We start from the raw sequence: 24,994 nt of genomic DNA on the forward strand, positions 1-24,994 counted from the left end.
TTTCTTTGTGTGTGTGTGTTTTTGCCTGTTCTGTTAGGACAGCCAGAATGCAAACTTAGCACCGTGATAAAATTCAGTGGACTTCCTGATCTTTGACACCTGGGTTTCCTACCTGTTTCAAGGTGTTTTCTCAGGGCCACGGCTGCTCCCTCAAAAGGGCTGACCTGAGATATTTTGAGGTGAAGCAGAAAAAAAAGGAGCCCCCGGTGACGGCGCAGAGTGTTGTCATTTTAATTTATCACCTACCTTTACCTTAAGGTCCCAGTGCAGGTTGCAACAATCTAAAATGCAAGATTTAAAAGCAGCTCAGGACCCAAGTTACATTTGTCACTTGAGGCCAAAAAGGGGAAAATGCAATCCCACAACCCCCTCCCTCTGGTGGTAAAAGTAATAAAAATAATCCATTATTTTTGATGCCAATATTATTAATTATGAAGGTATTTGTTTCTTTATTATTACCCTTCAACATAAGATTTTCCCCTTTTTCACTATATTAAAAAGGGTCAAAACAAGTAGTAGTAATAATAATAATAATAATAATAATAATAATAACAACAACAATAACAATAATAATTAATTTATTTATACCCTGCCTGTCTGGCTGGGTTCCCAGACACTCTTTTTTTGTGTGTGTGTCGTGGGTTTTGAAGACACTCAAACTCAGAACAAAAGGGAGAACATGCTAAAGGCATGCTTGGCAAACCCTCACCGTGATCAACTCCCACTTGGAAACCCCACTGTGGAAGGATGTTTGGATCCAGAATTGGCCCCCACAGTCACTTACGGATTCATTTATGGAAGACGATCGAATGGAGGAAAATGAGGGCTGGGTTCAGAATCTCAGTTGCATCGCATGCTAAAATGTGCAGAACGTCCATTTCCCACAAGGGTTGCAGCACCAGCCCAATAATTCTTCCCAGGAAGGAGGGAAGCGAAAATGTTTCGCTGAAGTTCTCTGCCAGGTTTCTACAGATGGGTCCCAGCAACTTTCTCCCAAGCCATGAATTTGTGCACGTAATGTAGGCGTAAAATGCTGAAGGATGTTTCCTCCAGGGATTTGGGTGTTTGTTTGCTGTTGTTTTTGCATAAGGATACGGTAATTTTGTTCCATTGCAAAGTCAGCTGGGTCTGTCCCCATTCCTGGCCGTCGCTTTAAGACCAGCTTCACCTAACTTTTAGCTTCAGGTGAAGTTTCAACTAAAACTCCCATCAGCCCCAGACAGGCGTGAGACAAATACCAATTGGGGTGGGGGTGGGGAGCAAGGACAAAAAGGGGGGGGTATGAAAAAGCAAAGATTCAGCCTAAAATTTCTGCAGATCACAAGGCTGGCAAATGCTGCTTTAGAGCTTCATTGTTTAATCTGGCTGCAGACCCCAGTTTAGAGGTTTGACCCTCCTTCCCTAGGAACTGTCCAGAAAGTGTGTGCGAGAGACAAGCAAATAAGATGCAAATTGGCTTGATTTGCATACTGGGTGTAGACAGCAGAATTTATTTCATAAACTTTATGCACCGTTAAAAAAACACATTGAAGCGGCTTATAGAGGGAATAAAACAATGAAATTATCAGCAAAAGAAACCTTTTAAAACACTAAAAATAAAATCGGCAGTAGACCAAAAATGGATTAAAACATACAACAACATGTAGCCTCGGACTGTCACTGTCAGTAGAACAGAAGTGTTAATCTTTGGGACATGGGTTCGAGCCCCACGTTGGGCAAAAGATTCCTGCATTGCAGGGGGTTGGATTAAATGACCCTCGTGGTCCCTTCTCCGCAATTATATGACTCTTGAGTAAACAGCTTGGATAATTGGACTACTTTCTTACTCATTAGGTTTTTCCCAGTGTTTATCTTAGCTGCCAGGGACGCGGGTGGCACTGTGGTCTAAACCACAGAGCCTAGGGCTTGCCGATCAGACAGTCAGCAGTTCGAATCCCCATGACAGGGTGAGCTTCTGTTGCTCGGTCCCAGCTCCTGCCAACCTAGCAGTTCGAAAGCACATCAAAGTGCAAGAAGATAAATAGGTACCGCTCCGGCGGGAAGGTAAACGGCATTTCCGTGCGCTGCTCTGGTTCACCAGAAGCGGCTTAGTCATGCTGGCCACATGACCCGGAAGCTGTACGCCGGCTCCCTCGGCCAATAACGCGATATGAACGTTGCAACCCCAGAGTCGTCCGCGGCTGGACCTAATGGTCAGGGGTCCCTTTACCTTTTTTTTAAAATCTTAGCTGCCATCCCTGTGTTCTTTTTAAATGGCTACTTCTCAATCAACTCCCTGTCTTTTTTAAAGTATCCAAATATCACTGAATGCTCTCTCTCTCCAACCAGGATTTTGGAATGATAAGCAGAACACTTAAAACAGAATTTCATTGCAGTAAAGGCCGCCTTGTTGTAATCTGGAACAAGGACCCCATCCCAATCATTTTCAGCAAGCTGAGAAAGGAGCAACTTCAATCATGTCCCTTTATCTATGAAAGCACTTCATTAGAGAGGTGCTGGGATATTTATTCTTCTGCTGTATTCCCTTCACTCCTTTTCCCTGGGAGCTCTGGGAATTGTAGTTCAGGGAGGGGAATAGGGGTCTCCTAAGCTGTAACTGCCCTGGGACCTTAGAGTGACAGGCAGGTAAACAACAGCAACAAAATAACAACAACATTACATCAGTTTAAAATGCACCATTCCACTATTAATTCTGTTGTTGTTGTTACAGGCAGGTAGCCGTGTTGGTTTGCTGTAATTGAAACAAAATATAAAAATTATTTCCAGCAGCACCTTAGAGCCCAACAAAGTTTGTTATTGGTATGGTATTTTTCTACTCGAAGATCACAGGCCACTTTGCAGCGTAAGAATACAAAATGAGAACACACAATGCCCAATACGTAATAAAACAAAAACCAACCAATAATATTAGAAAGGAACATTAGAAAATGTGACAGAACCGCCAGCATTATACTTGAGGAAGCTAATGCAATGCCCTGTGTCTGAATGCCCCGTAGGCCTCTGTTGGTGGGGATGGGGTGAAGGAAAAGAATGTCGAATGAGAAGGGATACTCTCCTCTGCAGAGAGCAGGGTGAGATTCAGGGTTTGCAGGTGGCCCCTTGGGTGGCCAATGTGGTTGCAATACTCTTTTCAGCACCACGGACAGATCTTCCCACCTCGCTTTCCCAGCATTTATTTTTAAAATAACCGCTTTGACAACACCCCCCCCCTCCTTAAAAAAATACAAAGCGGTATAGAAATGAACTGAATGAAATTATTATGACAATCTCCCAGCCACAAACCACAACACAACCATTGCTGGATTTATCGATGGTTGGAGCCACAATGGCTACGCTTTGCCTCCACAGCTAGAGACATCAATGCTTTTGAATCCTAGTTGCTGGAAACCTCAGAGCTCTTCTTAGGGATTCATTGTGGTTGCAACAGGAGATGATGTGCCTGTCACATTCCTTTAACGCAGCCTTCACCAGTTTGGTGCCTTTGAGATGCCCTTGCTAGTTGGGGGGCAGGTGGCACATTTGACGTTGCCCATCCCCGACCTGGAGCCAATAAAGGCCGACAAGTGAGGGCAGGGGGTGGTGGTGAATAAAGGATGAGGTAAAGGACCCCTGGACGGTTAAGTCCAGTCAAAGGCGACTATGGGGATGCGGTTCCCTCGCTACGAGAAGCCAAGTTACAGTGAACCAGGCAGAGGGCCTTCTCAGTAGTGGCACCCAGCCTGTGGAACGCCCTCCCACCAGATGTCAAAGAGAACAACAACTACCAGACTTTTAGAAGACATTTGAAGGCAGCCCTGATTAGGGAAGCTTTTAATGTTTGATGGATTACTGGCTAGCATGACTAAACTGCTTCTGGCGTAACAGAATCCCATGACGGAAACCAGAGTGCACAGAAATGCAGTTTACCTTCCCGCTGCAGCGGTACCTATTTATCTACTTGCACTGGCGTGTTTTCGAACTGTGAGGTTGGTAGGAGCTGAGACAGAGCAATGGGAGCTCACCCTGTCACGGGGATGCGAACTGCCAGCCTTCTGATCGGCAAGCCCAAGAGACTCAGTGGTTTATACCACAGCACTACCCGCGTCCCTTGGTGGTGGATAAATCGTGCCATAGGCACCATTGATCGTCACGTCCATTGCCATATCAACGGCAGTTCTGCAAATATGCTTAATTGTGGCATTTTGGTATTTTTCTCTCCCACAGCGTCTCTCTTTTCTCCCCGGACTCCTCAGCCAGGCCTCTTTTGAGCCATCCCTCAGGTCCTTGGAAGACGACAATCAAAGTCAGCCAAGCCAGAAATTGCCTTCCTCACATCAGGCGAGTAGCAGGACCCTCAATTGCCAGTGCCGTTTATCTCCTTGAAGCAGGAGGGAGGAAATCCATGGCTGTTTATTACGGAGGCTTGAGGCGGCTGTAAAAGCAGGGGAGAGGATTGCTGTCTTGCGTCTGGGTAGCCTTTGACACCTCACTTCACAGGGATGGGGAAACTGTTCCAGACAAGGGCCACATTTGCCTCTTGGAGAACCCTTCGGTGGCCGCCTATCGGTGGAGGCAGGAGGCCAAAGAGGGCAGAGCAATGAGAGACCCTTAACGTTGGCAAGGATGTGAAAAAGCAGCCAGAGGAGCAACGGCTGTGGCTCTGTAAGAGAGTGTCTTCCTCCTCTGCAGTAGTGCCGTCCCTGTGGAATGTCCTCCCATCAAATGTCAAGGAGATAAGCAACTATACAACCTTTAGAAGACACCTGAAGGCAGCCCTGTATAGGGAAGTTTTAAAATGTATTGTTATATATGTTGGAAGCTGCTCAGAGTGTCTGGGGCAACAGCTGGGAGAGGACTTTCTGGAAGCAGATGAGCTGACTGCCTTGAGAAGCCCTGCAGAGGCGCTATACTAGAGGCAGACCCATTTTGGTCCGACCCCGCAGAGCTGTTGTTAAAAATAAGAAGGAAAACAACAAGGTCTGTGATCTTGAAAAGGGCATTTAATGCGCTCACCATCACAGAAACACACAGAAAACGTGTTGGAATGCCAGGCATCACACAGTGGCACAATGCGATGCTGGACTGGTACATCAGCAGCGCCGAAGAATTGATGATGTGCAGATTTAGTCGCTCAGCAGCAAGTTTTTAAATAATGGACCCAGTCATCATTATATAGCTTACCTGGGTTAGGAGAACTTCTGCAGGCACCGGGGGTGCCAGATTAAAACTGAAGATATCCTAGTCTAGCGCTCTCCATTTAAAGTTGCTCCCATGTTGCACTTCGCTTCCTTCCAGCCCTCAGATATACACAGCCTGAATTTCAGGAGACTGGCCTTTTCTGTCAATTCCACCTCCTCTTCTTGAACAACAGATGCTCTTTAACCCTCACTTTGCCAGCTGATGCAGCAACAGGAAGACGACAAACCTATTTTGAAGGCTGGGGCTTGATCCTGGGGAAAGCAGTTTCAGAGCATTTCCCTCTGAACATGTGCAAAGAGCATTTCAGCCTCCACCAGCTTGCTCTCCCGTGCCTGTGACTGGAGAGCTTGGGACGTCCAGACACCTTGCCCAGGCTTGCACTCCTGGTGCTTCATTGCTGCTCACACAGCAGTTTGACTTCACCCCTATAAGCACACTCCATTGTTTTTCGAGACGGATGGCAACAGCCTTCCAGGATCAGAGAGGAGCAGCAGCAGCAGCAGCAGCAGCAGCAGCAGCAGCACTCTACTGCCCTGATATCTTCCTTTTGGATTTCCTAGAGGGATTTGGCTGGGCTGGACAGACGTTTTGTCTGATCTGTTAGGTTCTTCTTAAACTAGCATGGGAACACAGGAGTGCCAAGATACCAGTGGATCAGACGGAGACCGGTGTGTTAGGGAAAAAAGTGTTTATTTACAAAATAGGATCACTGCACACAGCAAGAGACACACTGGGAGATAGGCAGACAGGGAAAAGAGACGACCACCATCCATTAAAAACTGTTGTCGAGAGAATTTCATGGAATGTTTAGAAGAGACCACACATAAAGGTTTACGAACCAGCCTGCTTGAGGGCAGACTGACACAACCCCCAGCTGCATTTGCCCCTTGCAAAGGTGCCTGGCTCAAGCGAGCAGTCAAAACAGGCCAAAAGGATATGTCACAACTGGGAACAGGCTCCCAACTGCACAGCCGAGGGAACAAGGATGCTGTTTAACACATCACCATCCAACCCAGAAGAGATACTAGGCCTAAAGAGGCTGGGCAAAAGCAGTTCTTTAAAAGGAAAATGTTAAAGCCAGTGGCTTTGTCAGTTCAGCTTCCCTTTGGTGCCTAGCTGAGAAGTAAAACTGGTGAATGGAACCATTCCCTACTAGGATCTCTCACAGGCAGCCCAAAGATTTTCCGCCTAAGCCTGCAATCTCTCACTTGGCCATATTTTTGAGCCAAGAAATTCCTTCCCTTCTCCCCACCCCAGGAAGAGATCTGAATTTGTGCCCCCAAAGCAGCTACCACCTTCATGCCAGAGAGGGCCTGGAAGCAACTGGAAGGAGAGAGCGACTCCGTAAAAGGGAAGTCATTTTCTTTGTCTCAGGAAGGCCTTCCTGAGAGCAAGCAGCGAGGGAGAGCCCAATTTTGACCTCAAGCTGCACACCCTGGTTTCTTAAAGGCTCAGAACTAAAGGGGTAAGAGAGCAGGTGGAATTAGGAGGGGAGTCTTAAAGAAGGATGATCTGATGGCCAAGGGGTGCTCCATCTCCCCCTTTTTAAAAGGCAAGATTGGATACAAAAGGACTAAGTAAGGCTAAACCAGGCAACCCCAAACTGCGGCCCTCCAGATGTTTTGGCCTACAACTCCCATGATCCCTAGCTAAGAGGACCAGTGGTCAGGGATGATGGGAATTGTAGTCCAAAACATCTGGAGGGCCGAAGTTTGGGGATGCCTGGGCTAAAGGGTTCAATGCCCTCCTGTATGTCGAGCAAGCTACACATCGATCAGGTCCTAAGCAGCATCAGAGCAGCACGGGGGGGGGGGGGCTCTGAAGCTTCTAGTCCCTTAAGGCACCCACTTTTGTGTGTGCTTGCTGTACATGAATGTTTACAAATCCGTGCTTCCCACCACCATCTCTTTCAGGCCCATGACTCTGTCTAAAGAAACCCGAAAGAGGACTCCAAACCGGGGTGGGTGGGGGAAGGAGGCTCCCTGTATTCTGGCCCAGAGGCCCTCTTAATTTGTTCTACTCCAGGGGTTATGTTCTGGTCTCAAGTTTATTCATGTATTCCTGCAGCGCCTGCAGCCGAGCGTCAATCTCTGAGAGGTCAGCCGCCGGCTCGTCGTATAGGTTCTCTGTGGGACAAGACAACCGGAGTTACTGCCATGCGAGAGGACCGGGAGACTGGGGCGCAACTTTCTGGGCAAGGCCTAATGAGGAAGGGCTAGCTATGGCTTGGAGGCACAGCCCAATAATAATTAGGTAAAATCTCCAGGGAGGACTGGGAATTCCCCTTATCTGAAACCCTGCTGCCAGCCAGTGTGGACAATGCAGATGAGCCAATAGGCTGGCTTAGCATAAGCAAGCAAGCAAGCAATAACAGGCCCAGCACTGGTGGCAACAAGCAGCTCCACCTCACCCAACCCTACCCACTGCCAGCCCATCACCGCACTTACCTGACTTAGGGTTTCTAGATCGCAGACCCTACTGGTCAAAATGGGGGCCTCAGCGATCGCCCTCTGCTGCCAGAAAAAACACCCAGGACTGCTCCAAGAAAACGCACAGGGCAAAAAGGAGCACTGGGCCCTGGTGGTCCGCCCCCTTACCTACTTGTGATTGGCCAAGCAGATAGCCAGCCAATCAGGATGTTTTTTTTTTAAAAAAATCTTCTCTTCTCACTTCCCTCTGTGGCCGCCTAGCCTTATGCTGTGGCCTCTCATTTATGCATTTTTCATCTGTGGCTCCCTTGGAATATCCTTGGGCCCCCGGTTGGCAAGCACTGGCGTACATGGTTCTCTTATTTGATTCTCACAACCACCCTGCGAGATAAGTTGGGACGAGAGCCAGGGACTGGCCCAAGGTCACCCTTCACAGTCGATAGAAGAGTCGGACCCTGGTCTCCCGACACTCTCAACTGCTATGCCACACTAGCTCTCAAGAGGGGATTACACTTCACTGTTTCCCTGAGGTCAACCCACTCCAGTCTCTGCGCCGCCTCAGCTCAAGAGGCCACTGGAGACCCCGGGGGATTTACCTTTGTCCGCTCGCAGGCCTGTGGTAGGTGTGCTGGCCAGGTGCTTCCTGTGGCCACCATCCGTGTGGGGAATCTGCATGGAGAATGAGTGGCACTGGTCAGTTCACCTCTGATAGCAAAGAAAACCCAAGACCCGCCCCCCCCCCCCAGTGCCCAGGAGTCTCAGCAGACGGCGAGCTCAGCTTGCCCGGCACTTTTCTGCCAAAGAGGAACCTCGACGTGGCTGGCTGCTTACCACGGTACTGCCATTCCAGGACGAGGAACTCAGAGGCTTCCTGCCCCTCACCGCTCGCTTCCTCCCCCTAAGGGACAACACACACAACCCATCAGGCTGGATCAGGCTAAGAATGCTCCAATTGCAATCATGTCCCAACCCCAAACTCTGTGTCTGAGCCAGGCAAAGCCCTTAATAATAAGAATAATTTATTATTTATACCCCACCCATCTGGCTAGGTTTCCCCAGCCACTCTGGGCGGCTTCCAATAGAATATTAAAAACACAATAAAACATCAAACATTAAAAACTTCCCTATACAGGGCTGCCTTCAGATGTCTTCTAAAAGTCAAGATAGCTGTTTATTTCCTTGACATCTGATGGGAGGGCGTTCTACAGGGCAGACACCCACTACTGAGAAGGCCCTCTGTCTGGTTCCCTGTAACCTCACTTCTCGCAGTGAGGAAACCGCCAAAAGGCCCTCAGAGCTGGATCTCAGTGTCTTGGCTGAACGATGGGGGTGGAGACGCTTCTTCAGGTATACTGGGCCTTTGAGGCCGTTTAGGGCAGGCATCCCCAAACTTCGGCCCTCCAGATGTTTTGGACTACAATTCCCATCTTCCCCAACCACTGGTCCTGTTAGCTAGGGATCATGGGAGTTGTAGGCGAAAACATCTGGACGGCCGCAGTTTGGGGATGCCTGGTTTAGGGCTTTAAAGGTCAGCACCAACACTTTGAATTGTGCTCGGAAACGTACTGGGAGCCAATGTAGGTCTTTCAGGACCGGTGTTATATGGTCCCGGTGGCCCCTAACCGTCAGCAGTCTAGCTGCCGCATTCTGGATTAATTGTAGTTTCTGGGTCACTTTCAAAGGTAGCCCCACGTAGAGCGTGTTGCAGTAGTCCAAGCGGGAGATAACTAGAGCATGCACCACTCTGGGGAGACAGTCCGCGGGCAGGTAGGGTCTCAGGCTGCATGCCAGATGGAGCTGGTTGACAGCTGCCATGGATTCCTAGTATTGACCTTCCTCTTGAGAACAGGGGCGTGTGACCTGCTTGGCAATGCGAATATTTGCTGCAGCTTTATCATATTTGCTTCTGCTCCCATAGGAAGCTTGATTTTTAAAGCTAAGTGCGGGGTTTTGGCAGGAAGCGGCTCGGCATTGCAGCACAGCATACAAGGTAGCTGCACTGCCCCACCTTCCTTACCTTGGGGCAGCAGGCTCAGAGTAATCGTCCAGTTCGCTCCCCGAGCTTGCGGATGAGCGCCGACTGCGGAAGCTTTCCACTGCAGGAAAAGTGCATAGGGTGAGATCAGGTGAGGCAAAGACCCTTTCACACAGGCAAGTCACCCAAACGCTGCGACGTGTCTGTGTAAAGTGACTCTTGGAACATATAATCCAGGTGTAATGGGCAAAAAGAAAGCAAACTATAAATGCCATAAACTAAAGCCTGATGGGCACCTACAAGAATCTCTCCTTGCTGATCTACTGTGAAGCCTGCTACAATGTCACGGGATGTTCACAGACATTTCGAAGGTTCAGGGCAAAGCAGACAGCAAGAGAGCACAGCTCTTGTAAGGGCAAGATGGGAGGCAAAGAGAACCTCATGCAGGAGGGCTTGTGCACTGCGGACAAGGAAGGAGCAGAGAGGAGGCAGGAGAGACGGGGGAGCGATGGCAAGGAAAGTGAATTTCACGCAAGGACTAACAAAGCAGAAGAAGAATGAACGGAAACATCTCTACACGTCAGCTCCAACTCATGTATTCTTTTTTAAACTGCTATTTTATACAGTATTTCAAAATATTTATTGTGATTTCAAACTGTTGTGAGCACGTGCAGAAAGACAAGACAGGACAGGAAGCTGCTGGCAGAAATAAGGCAAGTTTGCACGTGCGGGGAATGTTCAGAACGGAGTAAAAAGCTAATTTCCCCAATCAGACAAACATCTCCGCACACTTGTCACTTTTGCTTGGGCCGTATTCATTTAGCGCCAGCCAGGCATCGAACAGGAGAGCTCACAAGCCAGCTTGCTCAATTTGGGAAGCAGCTGGAGAAAGGACCTGGAAGGCTCAAAGACTCTGGCCTGGGCCCTCTGCCTTTCTCCGCCACACTCCTGCAATCCCCTCTTCTCTGGCCTTCCCTTGTCTCACCTTTAATCGCCTCCAATCTAGCTGGCACTCCGTTTCCAAAATCAACCTCCAGTTGCTCTAATCCCATGACTACCCCACTTCCTGTATGCTCCACGGGCTTCCTGTATGCTCCCAGATACAGCACAAGTTCCTAGTCCCTACTGTCAAAGGCCCAACCCACTTATACATCCCAGCCTGTGATTTACCCCACTTCAGATCTACTCCTAAGTTGTCCAAAGGTCCCCTGCTCCATTATCTATTTATTTATATCCCAGCTTTCCCCCTCCAAAGAGCTTTAGGTGGCATACATTGTTCTCCACCTAATCAGTTTTATCTCCACAACAACCCTGTGAGGCAGATGAGGTTGAGAGGCAGTGACTGAGCCAGTGTCACCCGGCGAACTTCAATATGGCCGGGTGAGGGACTTGAACCCTGGTCTCTCCCAGGTCCTGGTCTGTCACTCTCATTGGTGCAGCACCCCTGGCTCTCTCTACCCCAAGGACCCCTGGCGTTTTCTCCCTTGCAGCCCCACCTGCTCTGCTTCTGGAGAACCTTACTTCACCTATGTCCCTCCTCAAAGCAAAGCCTTTGCCGCAACCCCCTAGTTCCCATTCTGCCCTGTAACCCAGCCTAGTATGAAAATATGCGTAATCGATTGCCTATTCCCCCCACGTACGCCTGCCCACTTCCCTCCCCATCTCCAACTGAGGTTTTGGAAGCTCCTTGAGGCAGGGACCTGGTGCCTGGCACATCCATGCTTCTGGGTGCGTCATTGGCGTGGCACACGAAACAGGGAGCAAGGACCCAGCGAGACACACCTGAAGAACTCCTGCCCCGGCTTTTCCCAAGACCGCTGGTGCTGAAAGCCGATGGGCCCCTGGACTGCATGCGGTGGCACCAACCACTGGGTGGGGTGTCTCCCATCCCCCGCCGCAGGCATCGCTCTCTGGAGGGAGACAGAACAAATTAGCCCAAGTAGCGCCGTTCGCCCTTGCCTGGATCCTGCAGCCGCCGGGGTTGGGGGAGCGGCAGGGAGAGGCAGACCCTTGAAGTGAGCGACTCACTTTTTCTGCTCCGCTTCCTTCTGCTTCCTCTCCTTGGCCTTCACAAAGGCGGTGGGGTCAAAGCGTGGTGCCCGGGGTCCTACAGGGAAGGAGAGGGAAAGAGGACGGTCAAGCAGGAAGGGCATCTTATGGCAGTTCTGTCCTGCGAAGCAGAAGGGACCTGGTCTGCTTACAGGGCACAAGCTCCCAGTGCTCAGTTCTGGGTTGACTTCGTGCCCAAGGCAAAGGCAGCCTTGCTGAAAAGGCAAGGATTTGCTTTGCCTGCAGAGAGTTAAGAAGCCCGTCATTCTTCGCACAAGATGGGATGTGGATTCTAGCTTTGGAGACATCGTGCTTAGATAAGGTCTTGAGGGGTCCTCTATTCCACGGTTGTGGGATTTGGTCTCTGGCACAGTTCTCGGTTTCAAAAACCGGCAAGCAAGTTTCTAGCCCCTATTGTTACAGCTAAGCATGGCAGCAAGAATGCCTCTGAATATGAGCTACTGGGGAACCCTGATGGGAGCGTGCTCACTTCTGCTCCTGGGCTGGCCACCATGAGGACAGAGTGCTGGATTAGACGGGCCTTTGACCTGATAATAAATTCAGAGTTGGAAGGGACCACACGGGTCACCTAGTTCAATCCTTGCAATGCAGGATTTTTTTGCCCAAGGTAGGGCTTGAACCCACAACCCTGAGATCAAGAGTTGCACACTCTACCAACTGAGCTATCCCAGAGCTAAGGCTCTTCTAACATGCGGAATATCTCAGAAGCAAGAGATGCGGTGTCAGAAGAGTAGTTTCACGAGCTGCAGGACTTGACTCCGGCCCTCCCCCTCTGATCTAGCGGATGAAACAGAATGTGTGCTAAAAAAGGCAGCTCAGCTTGCCTGGCACCTTGAGCTGTTGGTAACTTGGAGGCAGGGAGGGAGAGAATAATGAGGCCTGCTCCTCCCTGTGCCCAGCACACCCCCTTCGAAGGAGGCTCCTTCCTTCTGGCCACTGTGCTAGCCAGGCCTGGTGCCAAGGAGGGGGGTGGGAAGGGGGGGAATGGTGAGGGTGACCCACCCCTCTCACCTGTAGGAGACGGGGACTGTCGAGGGAGGCGGCCCTGGCTCCCGTTGTGCCCCTCCCTGGAGGTGGACCTCTGCCGGCTTGGCCCCCAGGCGCCACTGCGCTCCCGGGAGTTTGAGCGCTCCTCCGAGGTGGAGCGGCGTACGTCTTTCTTCTTGGTGCTGCCTCGGGACAGGGTGGGGTGCGCAAAATTGCGAGGAGGCGCAGGATGGTTCTGGGGAGATGGTCCGGAGGGGGTGAAGCGCCTGAGGAGGGGAGAGAAAGGAACGCCTGCAGCTAGAGAGGTGGGTTTGCGTCTGGCATAGAAACTGCTGCCTTTGACAGCAAAGCAGAGTGGCTGAGGGGTCAGGAGTGCTCACCCTTTCTTGTACAAGGCCAGCTCGTTGGTCAGGTTCTTCACGCGAATCCGGAGGCTCCTCTCTGTCGCTTTCATCTCCGCCAGCTGCAGTGGGCAGAAAGATCTCTTTTGGGGCCTTGTGTTAAGGCTCAGGCTGAATAATGGGGGGTATATTAAAGCAGAGTCGGTACCTAGGAGTCCAGGGTGGATATTTGCAGAATGTGACCCTTTCACATGGGGTTTTTTTTTTATGTGGTGGGGCATTTTATGCATTGTGACTTGCTGCTGTTTTCGTTGATTCTCGTTTAGCAGTTATTTATTGTACAGTGGTACCACAGTTTTCAAATGTGATCCGTTCCAGATGTCCGTTCCGAGTTCCGCAACGTCCGAAAACTGAAAGCGGAAGCCTCAAAATGGAAGCCTCAATACAGTGGGGTACCTCGGGTTACAAACACTTCGGGTTACAGACTCCGCTATCCTGGTAGTACCACCTCGGGCTAAGAACTTTACCTCAGGATGAGAACAGAAATCACACTCCAGCGGCGCGGCAGCAGCCGGAGGCCCCATTACCTAAAGTGGTACCTCAGATTAAGAATGATTTCAGGTTAAGAACGGACCTCCAGAACAAATTAAGTTTGTAACCAGAGGGAGCATTTACTGTTCCCAACCCTAATCTTGCGGAATTAGGATTTTAATTTGATCCTGACTTGTTTTTAGGAGATAATTTAATTATTGTTTGATTTTATACCAATGTTATATATTTGATGTTAGCCGCCCTGAGCCCGGTTTCGGCCAGGATACAAATAAAAGTAGTAGTAGTAGTAGTAGTAGTTGTTACTGTTGTTGTTGTTGTTATCACTGTATGGAAAACTCAAAATGGAAGCTGCGTTTCCTGTTTGACTTCCGAGGTGCTTTCGAAAACTTGAGGCATTTACTTCTGGCTTTTTGGTGTTCAAGTTCCGAAATGTTCAACTATGGAGGCATTCAAAAAACCGAGGTACCACTGTAATTGCTAAGAGTGAATTTCTGTTTAATTATTATTTACTGATATTTTGAGAATCAGTGTTATTGTGTTCTATTACGTTCTAATGGATTACTGAATATTACTTGCTGCAAGTTGTTTATGTTTTTATTATGACTTTGCTGTATTGGATTTGATTACTCAAAGGTGTGTGATCTTTGTTGCATGTTTTGTCGTAAGCCGCCTTGCGTAGAGTAATACATAAAGGCAGTATGCAAATTAAAAGTGAATGGAATGAAGGAGCTGGTGTTTCTAGGGGTCCCTAGTCTTGGAGGAAGGCTGGCCATCCATCCCTCTCTCCTCACCATGACCCCTCCCCCAGCCCACAAGGGTTCCCACGGCTCTTGTCGGAGGGAAGAGAGGAGCCTTGCCGTTTCCACTAAGGGTGGGCAGATTCCAGGCTTATTTGTTCTTTGGCGTTTTTCTACCTCGAACCCCCCAGATGAAGTGGAAAGGACACAGTGGGAATTAAAGACCAGGAGGTGTATCTGAGCACGTTCCACACCTAAGGATTTGTTTTCAGTAGTAGAACTGAGCTCGGACAAGCACTTCCGTACTGAGGTCCTTGTCATTTCAGCAGCCTAATATAGCCCTCTCCCCCCCCCGCCCAGTGGAAGGCGGATCCTATAAGGCAAAGGCCCAGCCCACCTCGTCGGCAAGTTGCCGGCTCTCCTGCAGGCGCTTGTTAGTGAGCCGCTGGTGCTTCGCCTTCTCCTTGGTCAGCTCCTCCTCGAGGCTCTGCACGACCTTCTTGAGAATCTTGACCTCCTTGAAGGCGCTGCTCTTGTTGGTGAGCTTCAGCTCCTCCTGAAGGCCCAGCAAGACCGTCTCCACTGACTGTTTCTCCTCCAAGGTGTGCTGCAGCCTGAAAAAGGTAGCATTGGAAAGGATCAGTGGCAGTCCATGCAAGACTTGAGACTTGAGCTTTCCTGCACCTGAGGTTTGGAAAAGGTTGTTTTAAGCACTGAAAGATGGGTTTGCAAAGCCAGTTTTGTCTTTAGACGTCCAGCAAAAAACCATTCCTCTTTTCCCAGGCCTATGGCTATTAAATAATCTAAGGGCCCGTGAAAGTGTGGGGCAGTGGACTGTTATTATGATGACTATTTTATGTCTGTCAGTATGCTTTTTATCATTGATGTTCTGTAATGTGTTTTTAATGTTGTACACCACCCTGGGATCTTTTGATAAACGGCAGTACAGTGGTACCTCGGTTTATGAACACAATTGGTTCTGGAAGTCTGTTCATAAACAGAAGCGTTCATAAACTGAAGCAAACTTGTATATAAATTGAATTAATCATCATCATCATCATCTCTTCAAGGAAAGAGCAGCTGCACTCCCAGTCTCCTGCTGCATTGCATTTCCAGACTGATATTGTAAAGTGTCTGGCCTGTCTCCTTAAAAGACACGCCAGACCTGTAATAAAAGCTCCTCTCACTGGGTGTGGTTCCCTCTATGGATGAATGGGAAGCTTAGCTTTGCCTGTCTAGCAAGTCTTAGCTGCTATGCAGAAGTGTTGATCTGCTGTTCATAAATAAATACAACTGTCACAGTTCTCCTGACTCCTGCTGCTTCCTGGTAATAGGGCAGACCTGTTGCATCATTTCCTCACACAGCGTCTCCTTCTCAAACCCATGAGATGCCGCAGAGTTTGCTTCACTGCCACTTTAATACTTGCCCATGTTTGGATTTTCGAGCTGAGGCAGATAAGACTTAATTTGGATTGTTTGCTCTTTGTATGCTGTCTTGAACATTTGTATACGGAAGCAACAGATCAATATGGTAGATTTAAGGGTTGTATTTTAAATCAGTAGGGATTAGTCAGATCAGAACAATGCTTTGAGGAGGAAAACTGACTCCAAAGAAGCATTTACATGCCTGTGATCACAAATAGCTCCCAAAGATGGGACATGCAGTCCTTGAGTATCTCTCCCTCCCTACAAAAACCCCAACACCTTCCACTCTCCCTGGTACCCGGGAGAGAACCCAGCAGTTCCAAGTAGCACTTGAAACACCCACTTCCTGGTGCCACAGACATCCTGGTTCCTAAATTCTGGAACGGCAAATTCAGAAGGCCGCATTGATGTCTCCTGCAGAGAGCAGCTTCCTGATATGGTTCACGTTACCCCTCCCCTCCCCGCCTCCGCCACTCACTCGTCACGAAGCCGGCGGATCTCAGCATCTCTGAAATCCTTGCTTGGCTTCGCCTTCAGCAGGGCCAACTCCTCCTTGAGCTCCCGAATCACCTTCTGCAAGATGACGGGATCTGGCTTGCCCATGTAAGGGAGGGGGAGCGGGTAATGGATCCTGCCAAGAAACAAGGAAGTGCAACCACAAGTCATGACCTCCTGCACTGCACCCGCTGCAGACAGGAGTAAATGTCAAGGCTCAGTGGGCAGGGCTGGTTCTGATGCTTAGCAGGCCAGGCTGACACTTGGTTTGATGTGGGGGGCAGAGGCCCCCTTCCAAGAGGGGACTGGCTAGCAATCCTTAGTGCTCCCTGCCTCCCTGTCCAGAAGAGACAACCAAAACCAACCCACAAAAAGAGAAAGGCAAGAACTTTCTTCCCTGTAACTGCTACCAATACTGAATGCTTATTCCTATGCATCTCCTTCAGCCTTTGCCAAGCTGGGGCCTTCCAGCCACTTTGAACTACAATTCCCATCAGCCCCACGTGGGTGTAGTCCAAAGCGCCTGGAAGGCCCCAGCTTGGCAAAGACTGCTGTGGTCCTTGATCTTACAATCTTTTCTTCCCTTGGGAAAAGTGGGGCAGCTCCCTGGACAGTCCTGGGCTAAGAGGCAGGAGGGGCCTTGGCTCCTGCCTTGTTGTTTGCTGTTTTCGAAGCAAAAAAGGAGGAGTGGAAAGCCCCCTGGTCTTCTGCCTCCTCTTTCCTCCCACAGAGCAAAGGGAAGGACTGGTTTCATTAGCCACTTCCCTCCAAGTTATAAGGTTATGCAGTCTCTCTGGCAGCCCCCCAGCGATACTTGGGTCTTCAAGAAAGGCCAGGTTCACCTGTCCCCATCGCACCTGCAATAAATTTGTGGCTGGCTACGGGGCATTTGGGTGATTGTTTAGCTACAAATGAGGCGCCCTCCATTTTCCCAAGCCCCCTTGCCACCCCAAGGCTCCCTGCTGGTAACCGGGACACGCAGTCGGGATTCCCCTTTCACCTGTCAAATTCCACCGAGTAGATCAAGATGAGGTAGCGCTTGGAGCTCAGTGGGGAGTTTTTGGCAGCTGCCATGTGCCGGGGACCCACTCCAATCTTCCTGTTTCTCAGCGACTCCAGGTCTGTGTAAGTGAGGAGGTCCAGTGTGACCGACTCGCTGCTCTATAGGGAAAAATCCCACATAATCAGCAGCGCACCAAGGACCGTTTACACAGCCAGTCCTTATCCTGGAAGAAGCGACTCTCGGACCAGGGAAGGACAGGAATTCAATACACTAAGGGGCTCATGGTGGCAAGATTTAAGTTGCAGGAACCTGACAGGGCATGTGGTAGAAACACTGTAAGTCGTCAAAGCCGGGGGAGGGGGTTAAACACATAAAGGAGGCCTGACATTCTGGAGGTCCCTTCTCAAACCTGGTGCCTGCCAGATGTTTCAGACTACAACTCCCAACAGCATCAGCCACATTAGAACGGGGTCCCCCCACTATTTACTTATTAATGTGTGTTTCTGTTTGTTTGTTTTTTAAAGATTGAGGCTTTTACAGGTGAAACTCGGAAAATTTGAATATCGTTGAAAAGTGCATTTATTTCAGTAACACAACTTAAAAGGGGAAACCAATATATGAGATAGATGCATGACATGCAAAGTAAGATATGTCAAGCCTTTATTTGTTGTAATTGTAATTATTTGTCGTTAGGCAGGTCAATTATAAATGGAATGTAATTAATGAAATATAATAGCAATGTTTATTTTTGTATTATTGTAACTATTTGTTTTATTACTGCGGAATTTCCAAAAGAAAGCATTTGTAAAAAAAATTAAAAAAATTAATAATAATAAGTTGCATTACTGAAATAAATGCACTTTTCGACGATATTCTAATTTTCCGAGTTTCACCTGTATCTGCAGTGTTCTCACCAGGAGAGGACTATAGACGAAGAAATCTCCCAGATGCCCACCTGTGGAATGGATGGTTGGTGGCAGGGGAGAAGGGACCAAAGGGAGAGGAAGCATAGGAAAGCGGCAATGCTCAAGAAGCCTGAGGAACTCTGCCCAAAACACATTTCCATAGACTTTTCTGTGGCTGCCCCAAAGCCAAACTGAGCCTCACCTGGGAAAGGGCTGACTCTAGCATGCTGCAGAAGATCCCAAACTGCTTGAAATTCCCAGTCTTGTGAGTGAGGTCTTCAATGACTGGAAGAAAAGGTAAAACATGAGGGATGCTAATTTTGGCATGGATGACCTTCCCTTAAAGACACGGGGCTTCAAGCGCCCAGCAGAGGCAGGGACAAACCAGAGCCAGAAGGGAAACTGCAGAGGGCAGCCGGGTCATCTCTGCACGTGCCAGATAGTCAAAGCAGAGAAAGGGGGTGTTCGGTTTCCCGCCTAGCAGCATAGTGCAGTTGGGCTTCTAAAAAATGCATTTCACAGCTCTTCCCCCTCCTAAGCTGTTCACATCAGCAGAGCTTCCTCAGTGTCAGATTCATTACTCACAAGCAGCATCAAACTCCCCCCGCCACTGGTCCGTGGTGAGCCGGTCCTCCACTTCTACTTCCAGAAGGTTCCCGTCCACCGACATCCGGACAATGTGCTCAACACCACGGAAAACATAGTCCGCTTGCAGCCCGTGCAGCTTGGCCATGTTGCGCCCAGCAATCTCTATGCCCGTCTCGCAGGGCATGAAGTGGGCAGCCTTGAACAGCAGCCTTCCACACGCAATTGTCTATGTGGGGTGGGGGGGGGAACAAGAGCAGGGAAGTTTATCAGCAGGGTGTGAAGCAATCACAAAATCACACACAGACACACACATCAAGGAGTGTGGTGGAGTCTCCTTCTTTGGAGGTCTTTAAGCAGTGGCTTGACAGGCATATGTCAAGAATGCTTTGATGGTGTTTCCTGCTTGGCAGGGGGTTGGACTGGATGGCCCAACTCTATGATTCTATCAGATGTCCCTTGGATGATGGTTTCTCTCACCCCACAGGTTCAGAATTAAGAAAAATGTTTCTGCCGGGAGAGAATGGCTAGTAACTGAGAACTGTTAATTTTTTTGTCTCCCCCATAGTGTCCTAGAGTCACTTAGTGCCATTTTCCTGAATTTGTCTCATGGCCTAGTGTAGCCACGACTGACCAGACTAATGGAGGGACAGTGCTGGATTCAGTAAGATTGGGAAAACAGAAAAATAAGGTGAGACAAGTGGGAGGGGAAATGGGATGCAAACCTAAATACTGGCAGCAAGGGACCGAAAAGCTCCACCCAGAGGATCTGCAACAAGGATAGGGAAACTGTGATAATGAGCACAATGGTGGATTAATTAGCATCAATTTATCCTTGCAGGCTCCCAATGTCGAGGCCTGGGTGGCCCCTCTGATAGCAGGAAGCTGGACTTGACGGGCCTTCGGCTGACCCAGCCAGGCTATCCACATATTTTTAACTGTGGTGGGGACTTCAAATAGCATTTAGCAGTAATAAGGAGGGGATAATAATTAAGGGCAGCAGATGCTTGGCATTTAAGGCTGGGAGACGACTATTGGGAGTAGGAGGGGCTACTGATTGGAGTCTGAGAAAGCAGCCTTCCTATGGTCTTAATAGGGAGGGTGTTAATTAGCTTCAATTGGTATTAACTGTGGGAGGGGCTGCCGTTCGGGGTCTGAATCAGGAATCTTCTCACGTCCTTAATAGGGGGCGTTAATTAGCATTAATTAGTCTTAATTGCATATGGTTAATTAGCATTAATGGGGGAGGCGGCTATTAGGACTAGGAGGGGCTACTGCTTGGACTCTGAGGCAGGAGTCTTCTTATGGTCTTAATTAGCGCTAATTGCCTAGGGTTAATTAGCATTAATGGGGGGAGGCAGCTATTAGGAGACCGGGGGAGGGGTTACTGTTTTGAGGGAGGCAGGAATGAGATGGGTTCGGGGGTTTAAATAGGGAACGGAGCCCCCCCCCAAAAAAGCCAACTTACCTGCGCGCCGCCCCCACCTCAACTGCCGTCTCCAGCGAAAGGCGCTTCCTCGCCGCTCTCCCATTGGCTGCCCGCTCAACCGCTCCCGCACCGTCATTGGCTCGGGGCGACGTCAGTCACCTCCCAGGGTTCCCTCGCAAGCGACGCTCGCCGTCAGTCAGAGCGGTGGCTCCGCCCCTAACACTACAAGCCCCTCCTCTCCTCGGCTCCCTCCCTCTCTTTCAGTGTGTGGGCGGGGGCATGGAGCACCCAATCCGAGACGGGAAGCACGATCCGGCGGCGCTTATTGGTCCAAGGGACCTCGGTCATCAAGCAAGAACCCCGCCCAGAGCTGCGCCCGCGGCTGGGCGGGCGCGAAAACGCGCTGGTCTATTGCCCTCTAGTGGCCGTTGAGCGCGTTGCTCAGCGCGTTGCTGAGCGATCTGGTCCGAGAGGGAGCTCTCCAGCTGGGATCGCGAGAGTTCCAGGGCAGGTAAGAGCAGACGGTGGGAAAGGAGCTGCACGGGTAGAGGAACAGAAAGTGAAAGCAACACCTCGCGCACCTATTAAGGCCGAAGCTATTTTTCTTTCTTTGCAATAACTTTCGTTGGGTTTTTAATGAAAGTGATGTAGCGTAGAACCAAGAAAGAACGGTCAAACCAGGTAGGATGAGGATAGTGACCGAAAGTGACTAGCGGAAAAAAAATTATATCAGGTATGCCTTATATTACATTAATTAATGAATCACTATTTTTTAGAGCTGTATTGAACAACAATAGCAAAGTCAGGAAGGACTTGAAAAGACATGATATGACTGAAAACTAGGTATATTTTCTATATGTCCAGCGAGGCCGGGAGAAGAAGGTATATTTTCTATATGTCCAGCGAGGCCGGAAGGGACAGCACATAGAAGAATCCCAACCAAGCCTATGAAGAGGCGTGTAGTGGTGATTGGGGATTCCCTACTGAGGGGTACAGAAGCAGTGATCTGTGGGCCTGACAAGATGTCTCGAGAGGTGTGCTGTCTACCTGGGGCCAAGATCAAAGATGTAACAGAACGGCTGCAAGGAATCATAAAACCCACCGACAAATACCCCTTCCTTTTGGTGCATGTGGGAACCAATGACACTGCAAGCCATAGCTTACAGAAGATCAAAAATGATTATGAGGCTCTGGGCAGGAAGTTGAAGCAATTAGATGCACAAATTGTCATCTCTTCTGTCCTCCCAGTTGAACGACATGGCCCAGGGAGAGAGGGAAAAATAGGGGAAGTGAACAACTGGCTTCGCAAATGGTGCAAACAGGAACGGTTTGGATTCCTAGATCACGGTCTGCAGTTTCTTGAAGATGGACTTCTGGCAAGTGATGGACTGCACCTCACAAAAGTTGGGAGGAATGTTTTTGCCACAAAACTCAAAAACCTCATCAGGAGGGCTTTAAACTGACTTATGTGGGGGAGGGAGACAGTGGTCCTGAAGGTAGGAGTCTATCAAATGCTGAAGATGATCATCCAAATGTCAAGGACCAAATGGAGCAAGCAGCATGCAGACCTAGTGGTGGGACGAAAATATCCTTAAATAAGAGACATGGGGGAATGATCAACGGTCTTCAATGTCTGTATACTAATGCACAGAGCATGGGAAATAAACAAGATGAACTTGAGCTCTTGGTACAGCAAACTAAATATGACATAATAGGCATCACTGAAACCTGGTGGGATGAGTCTCATGACTGGAATGTAGTAATAGAGGGATACAATCTATTTAAGAGAAATAGACCAAACAGGAAAGGAGGAGGAGTAGCTTTATATGTTAGGGATATGTATACCTGTGAAGAGATCCAGGATTTAAAACTTCAAAGCCAAATTGAGAGTATCTGGGTCAAAATTAAGGGAGAGAAAAACAACAGTGATCTCATTGTGGGAGTTTACTATAGATCCCCAAGCCAAACTGAGGACACAGATGATGCCTTCCTGGAACAGATGGCCAAGCATTCCAAAGGAAGTGAGATAGTAGTAATGGGGGATTTCAACTATCCTGATATTTGTTGGATGTCAAACTCAGCCAAGAGCATAAGGTCGAACAGATTCCTCACTGGCCTTGCAGACAACTTCATTGTCCAGAAAGTGGGAGAAGCAACAAGAGGATCAGCCATTTTAGATCTGGTCCTAACCAATAGTGATGACTTGGTTAGTGGGGTAGAAGTGGCAGGATCATTAGGTGGGAGTGACCATGCTCTTCTGGAGTTTATTATCCAGCGGAAAGGAGCAACCAAGCATACTAAGGTCCAAATTCTAGACTTTAAGAAAGCCGACTTCAGAAAACTTAGGGAAACGCTGGGTGAAATCCCATGGACAGTAATACTAAAAGGGAAGGGAGTTCATGATGGTTGGGAGTTTGTTAAAAGGGAGATATTAAAAGCACAACTTCAGGCAATACCAATGAGACGGAAACATGGAAGGTGCCTAAAGAAGCCAGGCTGGCTATCTAAAGAACTTTTGACTGAGTTAAGATTTAAAAGGGATATGTACAAAAAATGGAAAAGGGGGGAAATCTCCAGAGAGGAATTCAAACATATAGCCAGCACGTGTAGAGACAAAGTCAGAAAAGCTAAAGCACAGAATGAACTCAGGCTCGCCAGAGAGGTTAAAAGCAACAAAAAGGGCTTTTATGGGTATGTCCGTAGCAAAAGGAAAAACAAGGAAACAGTGGGGTCACTCAGAGGAGAAGATGGTGAAATGCAAACAGGGGACAGAGAAAGGGCAGAACTCCTCAATGCCTTCTTTGCCTCTGTCTTCTCCAAGAAAGAAAACAACGCCCGACCTGAAGAATATGGAGCAGATGATTCAGCAGGGGAAACACAGCCCAGAATAAGTAAGGAGGTAGTACAAGAATACTTGGCTAGTTTAGATGTATTCAAGTCTCCAGGGCCAGATGAACTACATCCAAGAGTATTAAAAGAACTGGCAGAGGTGATTTCAGAACCACTGGCAATAATCTTTGAAAATTCCTGGAGAACAGGCGAAGTTCCAGCAGACTGGAGGAGGGCAAATGTTGTCCCTATTTTCAAAAAGGGGAAAAGAGAGGACCCAAACAATTACCGCCCAGTCAGCCTGACATCAATACCAGGAAAGATTCTAGAGCAGATCATTAAGCAAACAGTCTGTGAGCACCTAGAAAGAAACTCTGTGATCACTAAAAGTCAGCATGGGTTCCTGAAAAATAAGTCATGTCAGACTAATCTGATCTCATTTTTTGACAGAATTACAAGCCTGGTAGATGAAGGGAACGCTGTGGATGTAGCCTATCTTGATTTCAGCAAGGCCTTTGACAAGGTGCCCCATGATATTCTTGTAAAGAAGCTGGTAAAATGTGGGCTAGACAATGCTACCATTCAGTGGATTTGTAGCTGGATTACTGACCGAACCCAAAGGGTGCTCATCAATGGCTCCTCCTCATCCTGGAGAGTAGTGACTAGTGGGGTGCCACAGGGTTCTGTCTTGGGCCCAGTCTTGTTCAACATCTTTATCAATGACTTGGATGATGGGCTTGAGGGAATCCTGAGCAAGTTTGCAGATGACACCAAGTTGGGAGGGGTGGCTAACACCCCAGAGGACAGGATCACACTTCAGAATGACCTTAACAGATTAGACAACTGGGCCAAAGCAAACAAGATGAATTTTAACAAGGAGAAATGTAAAGTACTACATTTGGGCAAAAAAAATGAAAGGCACAAATACAGGATGGGAGACACCTGGCTTGAGAGTAGTACATGTGAAAAGGATCTAGGAGTTTTGGTTGACCACAAACTTGACATGAGTCAGCAGTGTGATGCAGCAGCTAAAAAAGCCAATGCAATTCTGGGCTGCATCAATAGGAGTATAGCATCTAGATCAAGGGAAGTAATAGTACCACTGTATTCTGCTCTGGTCAGACCTCACCTGGAGTATTGTGTCCAGTTCTGGGCACCACAGTTCAAGAAGGATACTGATAAGCTGGAACGTGTCCAGAAGAGGGCAACCAAAATGGTCAAAGGCCTGGAAACGATGCCTTATGAGGAACGGCTTAGGGAGCTGGGTATGTTTAGCCTGGAGAAGAGAAGGTTAAGGGGTGATATGATAACCATGTTCAAATATATAAAAGGATGTCATATAAAGGAGGGAGAAAGGTTGTTTTCTGCTGCTCCAGAGAAGCGGACACGGAGCAACGGATTCAAACTACAAGAAAGAAGATTCCACCTAAACATTAGGAAGAACTTCCTGACAGTAAGAGCTGTTCGGCAGTGGAATTTGCTGCCAAGGAGTGTGGTGGAGTCTCCTTCTTTGGAGGTCTTTAAGCAGAAGCTTGACAGCCATCTGTCAGGAATGCTTTGATGGTGTTTCCTGCTTGGCAGGGGGTTGGACTGGATGGCCCTTGTGGTCTCTTCCAACTCTATGATTCTATGATTCTATGATTCTATGATTCTATGATTCTATGATTCTAAGAGCTGGGTGCAGTTGCTACTTATAAACACGTGAGATGAAGGCCCAACATACAAGCTGCAAAAAGAAAGCCAAGTGATTTTTTACCCCTGAAGCAAAGTCCAGAACGAACAAACAAACTACTGTACAGTGAAGGGGGAAAGTATTTGATCCCCTGCTAAATTTGCCCATTTGCTCTCTGACGATGAAATGACCAGCTCATAATTTCAATGGTAGGTTTATTGTAGCTGTGAGAGACCAGGATAACCCCCAGAAACCCAGAAGACCCATTTCTTCGTCAGAGGGCAAACGGGCAAATTTAGCAGGGGATCAAATACTTTCCCCCCTCAGTGTATATTGCAATTTAGTGTTGGGAACAACCCTGAGGATCGAGGGCAGTAAACAA

The 24,994-nt window shown here is 48.6% G+C and overlaps 1 protein-coding gene across 2 annotated transcripts; it reads right to left on the reverse strand.

Moving 5' to 3' along the window:
• Window positions 1-3,780: 3,780 nt before the first annotated feature.
• CCDC61 (coiled-coil domain containing 61) lies at window positions 3,781-20,240 on the reverse strand. Of its 2 annotated transcripts, XM_035120428.2 has the most exons (14): window positions 20,151-20,240; window positions 18,683-18,911; window positions 18,300-18,382; window positions 17,190-17,350; window positions 16,173-16,325; window positions 14,667-14,883; window positions 13,020-13,102; window positions 12,664-12,905; window positions 11,611-11,689; window positions 11,365-11,492; window positions 9,625-9,703; window positions 8,439-8,505; window positions 8,204-8,276; window positions 5,060-7,304 (listed from the first exon to the last, which is right to left on the reverse strand). In XM_035120428.2, the coding sequence occupies exons 2-14, from the start codon at window positions 18,867-18,869 to the stop codon at window positions 7,207-7,209; spliced, it is 1,650 nt and encodes a 549-aa protein (XP_034976319.1). In that variant the 5' UTR covers window positions 18,870-18,911; window positions 20,151-20,240; the 3' UTR covers window positions 5,060-7,206. The 2 variants fall into 2 exon arrangements, with proteins under 2 accessions (XP_034976320.1, XP_034976319.1); XM_035120429.2 differs by lacking the exon at window positions 16,173-16,325 and having other exon boundaries at window positions 3,781-7,304.
• Window positions 20,241-24,994: the final 4,754 nt, after the last annotated feature.

Source organism: Zootoca vivipara, chromosome 6 (assembly GCF_963506605.1).
Source record: "Zootoca vivipara chromosome 6, rZooViv1.1, whole genome shotgun sequence".
Lineage (NCBI taxonomy): Eukaryota > Metazoa > Chordata > Lepidosauria > Squamata > Lacertidae > Zootoca > Zootoca vivipara.